General features: G+C 37.3%; 1 protein-coding gene across 1 annotated transcript; it reads left to right on the forward strand.

Moving 5' to 3' along the window:
• The first annotated feature begins 703 nt into the window (after positions 1-703).
• On the forward strand, positions 704-3,786 carry rab32b (RAB32b, member RAS oncogene family). Its single transcript, XM_070842440.1, is given in 4 exon segments — positions 704-917; positions 2,014-2,044; positions 2,046-2,265; positions 3,622-3,786. Coding segments are annotated over 4 exon segments (630 nt in total).
• Positions 3,787-8,173: the final 4,387 nt, after the last annotated feature.

The raw sequence follows: 8,173 nt of genomic DNA on the forward strand, positions 1-8,173 counted from the left end.
TTGTATCTTTTATAATTAGACATCTGATTTCATAACTGTATAGATTTATGGATAAGGTAAATGACATACATCTGTTTTGTGAATGTATGAATTGTGTATCATATTTTGGTATTCAGATGATATCTATATGCATTTCAGTATTAGAAAGAAGTCATTAGCTGTGTATGCTACTATTGTGTGAATGGTTGTGTACAACAATCAGTTTCCTAAATATTAAGACTTTAAGAGACTATCAAAACCGTATAATGTGATGAAGTGCTACTATTACCGTTACACATGATATTCTGAATAAGCTATTTGCAGCCTGATATATGCACATTATAAATTAAGTCTGCCATTTTAAACATATATTTATTGTAGAGCATTTAAAAGGACTCTTGTTTGATTGGAGTAAATTAAGTATTTTCTATGCTTTTGTCTACTGTTTTTCATGGTGAAACATTAGGTGGGTCTTGCCTGCTACAATAACTTTTTTTAAATCAAAGGTCAGCGTTTACTGCTTTGGTCTGAAGGAAGAAATTCAAAACAGGAACTCTAAGAAGTCATAAAAAGAACAAGGAGGGCTGAGACATCTACAGCAAATGCAGATGATTTAAAACCACTGCAGTATATTTGTGGGCTAATATTTGCAGACCTAGTTTTCGGATGTTTTATGAAAAATATTATTTTATCTGTCTCCTTACGTGTCCCTGTTGACCACAACATGGCAGGAAGTTCAATGACATTATGTACAGAAAAGCTGTTAAAAGTTTTAGTCATTGGGGATCTAGGTGCAGGGAAAAGTAGCATTATCTTTTGTTATGTGAATAAAGACTTTAATGAATGATACAAAGCATCTGTTGGAATTGACTTTGCCCAAAAAACTATTGAATGGGACATCGAGACATTGGTGAGACTACAGCTTTGGGATATTGCGGGTGAGTGTCAATAAGTGTCTGCTGCAGTTGTCCACAAATCTGACATTCTGCCTTTGTTTGATTCACCCATAGAAATGTGCAATTTCCAAGAAAAGAGTCCATATAAGATGCAATAATAAAAATAATGAATATTTATATCAATAAATAGTAATAAAAAACAAAACTACAGCAACTGCACTGTTGCTAAAGCTAAAAACATCCACAGTCCTAATCCGATTCCCCCGAGCTGTTATCTATGGTTGAAACATATCCATTCTTATAAACTGATCTCCTGGTAAATGCATTTGCTACATTAAGTAGCATCTACATCCAGTTATAAGGGAGAGTAAAAACCCAGATAATGTTCAACTAATAAAATAGCTGCATAAACTGTATAAAAGATAAATCATATGCCTATATCTAGTCCATTTTAAATTGAATGTTGTATATTCCCAATGAACCAATGGACTGTAAATAATAACACAATAAAATGAAATTTTCCTTAAAAAATGGGTAAGAAATCTGAAAGAAAACACCGTGTTGGTAAATTATGTTTCCCAATTGCACTTTCCACATTTTAAGGCATTATATATGATGTACAGTATAATCTGTTTTTGGGGTAAAATGAATTAAAGCATTACAACTTTTCCAAGTGTGACACCAATTGCCATCCAGTTCTTGTTGAAAGTTTAAAAGACCCTCACAAAAGTCCAGTTGGAGAATCAGTCTTCCATAATTACCTTCAGACTTGAATGCTGGGATTTGACTCTAACTGTTCACAGTATGTTGGAGTGTTTTCAGTGCTTGGAAACGTTTTTACCCAATGTTTTCTCAGATCTAATTTTAATCCCAACCAGTGTCCATGGAAACATACCATTTCATTTCAGAAAATGATTGTTGTTACTCTCACGTCTTATGTAACATTTAGGCTATAGTTGCATGGTTATATGATAATTCAAATCATACATGATAAACAAACAGTAGCACCAGTGACTGTGTGTCTGTGAGCCATTTGTCAGATAACTACTACCTAAGTGTCAAAAATCACTTCACACATACTTGAGCACAAACTGCGGTGAAGCATAAATTACCGAGATTTATTTTCTCTTCTCTTGAGGCCAGAAGTGGTTTAAGAAGATGTGTACAACAAATGGGAGCGGTGGTGGTCTTTGATATAACAAACAGCTCCACCTTGGAGGCTGCCTCAGAGTGGAAGAAGGACCTTGACAGCAAAGTGCGTCTCGACATCAGGTGCCCAGTCCCTGCTGTTCTGCTGGCCAACAAATGTGACATGACAGGACAGGACAGAGATTTGGTGTCCTCTGTGGAAGACACCCACTTCACAGGCTGGTTTGAGACCTCTGCAACGGTGTGTGTTGTGTTTCATTTATTATAAACATATCTACAGTAGCAGTTAGGGATGTGCAGACATTTCTCAGAGGCACAATTGGTTGAGTTAACCCTGAATGGGACAGGACAAGCCACATCAGCTGCTTTGTCATGTTGATTTTAATAAACATATTTCAACATGGAGGCTTACCAATAACAACATGGGAAATTGCCCCATGACCCTACACCCATAAGGGGCCATTAAAAACCCCAGGTTCACAATGTATGACTATGCTTTTGGTCATATGATTGATTACAGATTTATTAGAGAATTTGTACCATTTAAAGGTGCAGTGTCGAGGATTTAAGGAGCTCCATTGGCAGAAATGGAATCTAATATTCATAATCATGCTTTCATTAGTGTATTATCACCTGAAAGTATTGTTGAAATTTTGTTAGCTTAGAATGAACCCTCTATATCTAAATAGGGAGGGGTCCTCTTCCTTGGAGCCCGCCATGTTGCGCGGCAATGTTTCTACAGTAGCTCTGAACGGACCACCGTAGCTTCTCCTACACACTTGGAAAGGAAGGGTGTGGCGAGGCGTATTCAGTTAGTCGTAATCTGCAATCGCACCACTAGATGCCATTAAATCTTACACACTGCACCTTTAAATACTAAGTGCAAAACCTAATTGTACCACTTTAATTTTCATTGTGTTTAAATTTTTACTAACTTGGTTTTCTTAATAATTATATGTTCGGGGTTTGATAGATGTTCAGAGAAAGTTAACAGGTTTATCCAGCCATGCATTGAATTAGGCCTTTAATTATTAATACAGTCAGATGAGTAACACATATTACAAAATACAGAGAATATATTATCAGACAAAATGTGTAAAAGTGTTAAAAAAAGAACAAAATAAATAATCTTTGGCATGTATCCTGAAATAAGACATTCTTTCTTTTGCAAATTAAAAGTTAAATTTATAAGCAATAATATGCATATTTTCTACCTGTGCTACTGCTACACTGTGCTTTAGAACCATGAGAGAACCATGTATATCCAAAACTTACTTGTTTGTTACAAGTAAGTACGCTGATTTGTGGAATTATTTATGTATTTATTTGGTTGTTTGGATGTATTTACATTTGATACATTTTATTTTGCATTTCTGAGGTTCATGAGGCCTAAAGTAAAACCACCATCCATCCTTTGGCTCACAATTAGAACTGCATGAGGTTATACTAAACATAAAACCATAACCATACCATAGAAGATGTTCAAATATGAACACAGGAGCAACTCACAGCAAAGGATTCGAACGCCGAGCCAAACACTTAACTCAACAGATGCATACACAATGTTCTAAATCATTTTCCCCTTCACCATTTATAGGACAGTATAAATATTGATGAGGCAGGTGCCTTCCTTGTCAAACAAATGATGCTCTGCGACACCAGCCTGTCCAATGAAGAGCACCAGCGGAATGGGATCAAAGTGAGCCAGGCACCCGGGGAGAGTCAGAGCCAGTCATTGTGCTGCTGGAGATCACAACTCTGAGGCAAAGAGCCAAACAACAGCAGCTTCTGCTTAAATGCTCTTAAAGGACCTGTTTCTGATACCAAGTCATGAAACCGCAGCTACTCACCAGACGCCAGAGAGCCTGTGTTACATATATATAGTCTCCAACTTTATATTTATGTTCCCCCTTTGCCAAGTTTCTCAATAATGTGTGGACTCATGTGTGGGCTGCTTCATAAACACCTCTGTGGAGACGACTGAGCTCATTTCTCTGATAATCCACAAATACTGTCAGGCTAATGAAGCAATCAGCATGACACACATCCAGCTGGGAAATGTCTGTGACACTTGCTGTGCAACCAAGACTTTCTGGTGATTGACCCACTATAATGACAGGTCAGACACTGTGAGACAATCACAAGTCATTTTCCCCAAAACAGCAAGAGAGAGAGAATGAAAAGTGTCTTAAATGTTTTTGCACATGAAGCTGTTAAATGTTCCTCATTAAATGACGACCTATTCAATCCCAGCTTCGAGTGTTACTCTGTTATGCAACCCATGCATGTAATTATCTGTTAATCACTTCACAGTGAGATGAGCTAAGACCCATGCATAAGCATCACAGCCCGGCGTGATATGGCCAATAGCAGAGAAAAGCTATCAGTATGACCTGATTTTGGTGGAGGCAGGAAATATGTGAAAAAGGAACCACACTGCTACACACACACCGCCCGGAGACGACTGTGTTACTGAGTGTGCTAAGCTGGAGGGAGCAGAGCACTTATGCTGCATCTAATCACTGACTGATAACTAATATCAGCAGATGTAATATTCTGATCTCTTTGTTTTCTGTTATATGAAGTCTGCATCTTCAGATTGATGCATTTGCAAATTCTAGATTTGTTTATGCAGTGAGAAACAGGCAGACAGAGGGAAAGATCAAATCTCCTTTAATTATTTTTTATACATTTGTTAGTTTATTTTACATAAGGAGTACTTTAAAGTGGCAATAAAATGATATAGACAAATAAAGCTACAAAAGTATTATACAAAATGCACTCATTGTACAGAAAAATGGACCCTGACAGTAGAAGATATTTATTGAGTGAAGTCAATATTAAGCAAATAGAAATAAAATGCAATATTAGGGAGTATAATTTAGAAAGTTAGTTAATTACTTAACTTTGGAAGATTAAGTACCTCAAAACTGTATGGTCCAATACTTGAGTAAATGTACTTGGAAAGATTGCAGGATAAGCCAAACATAACTAAATTGATAAATTCTAAAGTGTCACATCACTTTGCTGAGTAACATTCACCCATGTTGCCTTGTCATTAAAGGCTCATTCATTTTTTGCACTGTAATGAAGCAGCGTCACTAAAATGCTCAAGGGGATCAGTTCCGAGGGGATTTGTTTTCTTCCTCCTCGTGGAAGAGATTTTTAATGTTTATTTATTACTATTTCAATGTAGGGCTTCATGTTGATAAAACTCTTCCTTTATTAATGCACCGTGAAGCCGTCAAATAAAGCTTCATTCTGAAAGCAATTATTCTCAACGCAATTCATTTGCTTGCTGTATCACCAAGTGATTACTAAGCGCATTCAGTGCATTTGGGCAGAGTAAAACCATTTATGTTCACTGACATGTTGTGTATAGCTGAGGCTATTTTTGCACACCAATCTGTCCTTTGCTGTCCTGTAGTTTTACTTTTCAGTGTCCTTGCTGTGCATCTAGGGAACTGTTCTACATCCTGCCGTTGGGTACCTACATACGGTAGCTTGTGTCCAAATTCAGGCTCTATCATGCTTTTATTTAACTTTGGAATAGTCTGCGTGTAAAACCCCACATTGCTTGATTATACCAGCATTTGTACACTTTGCTGATGAAGTCAGTTGCTAAATAAATGCCAGGAAGGTAGTTTACTTCGTGTAGCAATTGTGCCCGAGGGAAATTGAGGGAAGAAGTAAAACACAACTGCTAATTATGGATATATGTCCCAGATACTAGAGACCTAAATTCAGGAGTCAAACAGGGATGCTGGCCCCGATACTTTCTCACATCGGACACAAAAGCGCAGCCTCTTAACTTGTTGTTTATAAATGTGACACTCTGAATGGGAGTTGCACTCTCTGCAACAGATCCCATCACTTGTGCATTATTGATATTGCCCTGTTTTATCTGCCCTCCAGTGTGCATTTTCACTGGCAGCTTCGTTCATATATTCATGATTGCATGAAAATTTCAATCCAGTCAAACTTGTGAAGAGGTTGATGAAGAGTGAAGCAGTGCAGGCATCCCTGCTGCGCCTCTGTCAGCCTCTTATTGTGTCTCCAGTGACCTATTTTATTATGGCCTATGTTAATTAAGTATTCACTGTCTGTGGAAAGCAGACATAAATACCAGGCTGGTATTTTACTGCATGTTAAACCAACTCTATGACGTGCCAGAGTTGCTCTTGCATGAAATGGCAAATTCAGAGTGCCAGCAAAAATGCCAGAATGAGACTGAACCTAATTATTAAAAAGAAAACCATCATATCCTGTAACATCAAGGCAACCAATCAGGGGCGGGGATCCATATGTTGCTGTCCATGGTGCTGAATTCTGAGAAGCATCCTCCACGATTAAATGCTTGGTGGATAGGAGAATCATGTCTGTGCTTGATTACGGTGATATTGTATACATGCTCGCTTCTCCCTCCACCTTAAAGTCTCTTGACTCTGCGTATCACAGTCCACTGCACTTCATCACAGGCAATACATTTTTCACTCACCAGTGTATCTTATAGGAAAAGGTGGGTTAGTCCTCTTTAACTGACACAGATGGAGCAGCATCGTATGTTGTTAATTCATAAGCTCTACAGCTAAAACTGCCTCGTTACCTCTGCTGTCTGGTTGCACTCACTTTGTCAGGTCACAGGACACTTTAACATTAGCTGTGCCTCATGTTCACACTGAACTTGTGAGTTCAGTTACTGTGTTGCATTCAAATTAAATGAGCTACAAAAGCATATGAAATTGCATTCTGGCATTTCACTTGGACATTTTAAAAGGTTATACTTATCTATTCGCAAAAACACTTTTTTCACAATTATTTTTTGTAATTGTGAAAATGTAAAGTGTGCATTTTCTCTGTTTAAACCGTTTTTTTTTGTTTGTTTGTTGGTTGTTTTTTTTGTTTTTGTTGTGCACAAGTCTCTCCCAATCCCAGAGACAACCTGCTAAAATAAAGGATTTTTAATGATAATCTTGGTAGACTACGCCACCTAGTGTAGAGAATATGCATGTGCAGAGACAGTTAAAAAGCTGGAGGAAAGCCTCAGGGTGGAACTGTGTGAGGAAATATGAAGTTCATGGAGACTCTGTTATTATATATTTTGTCTCTGTGCATTCATTTTCATACGTTAAGTTAATTAAAACAAAAAAAACACTCACACAATGGTACTATTATGGTGTTATAGTCTTACCAACAATGATGCATTGGGTGCTCACATTTTATGATATCATATTAAATGAATTTAACAAAATAACATTAACATTTGCTTTACATACATTTCTATATCTTCTACATGCTACAATATAGTCTTATCTCCTTGTAAGAAGAAAATTAGATTCAAGTATCTGGACAAAAAAATCCTGTGTTTTATGTTTGATAAATTTATCTTGCATGTGTAATAATCAAAATGACATGTGGCTATTTCGTTATAAAACACTGCTGGGATTAACCACATAGCTGATCTGTCTTCCTCTCCATCTCCTGTTTAAGATGCATTACTTAAGTGGTGCTACTTAAGTCCTGACAATCATTTTAAATGAAATGTCAGCCAATGAAAATTTGGGCCTGTTCAAATGTAGGTCAAGAAAGTGACTGTTTAACCAGGGTTTCTGGTTTTCATCTAACCAGATTTTCTAGTTTTCTAAATCTCTGAGGAAGTAAAATAGCCTCATTTTTCCTCCTAGGGGAACAAAGGGAAAGAGGAAATACGGCCTATTTTCTATGCACACACAATAGACAGGATCCTGAATTGGGAATTTACCCATTTACAAAAGGACCCTCCTATCAACTTTCTGTGGGAAAGGATTATACATGAGAAGATTTAAATGCACTGAGTGGTTCCAAACAACATATATATTATGTTTTTGTCACTGCTTCCTCATTATCATTCAACAGTTTTCAGAATTTGAGGCTTTGATAGCTGCATCACTGCCTGAAGGCACAAAGACTGCTCAGGTCCCCTCAGCCAGCAGGCAGGCAAACTGAAAATGTGAACTTTACGTTCCTCTGATCTCCTTTTGTTGTTGCACTCATTAAAATTGACGACTGAATTGAAACTGATTTTGTTACAGTATTCATTGATACAACAATTTTTGGGATTGTGATTTAGGGCTGCCACAGTAAAGTCAAGTGTTCAAGTGCCTTAAAGT

This window comes from Pempheris klunzingeri, chromosome 13 (genome assembly GCF_042242105.1).
Source record: "Pempheris klunzingeri isolate RE-2024b chromosome 13, fPemKlu1.hap1, whole genome shotgun sequence".
Taxonomy (NCBI): domain Eukaryota; kingdom Metazoa; phylum Chordata; class Actinopteri; order Acropomatiformes; family Pempheridae; genus Pempheris; species Pempheris klunzingeri.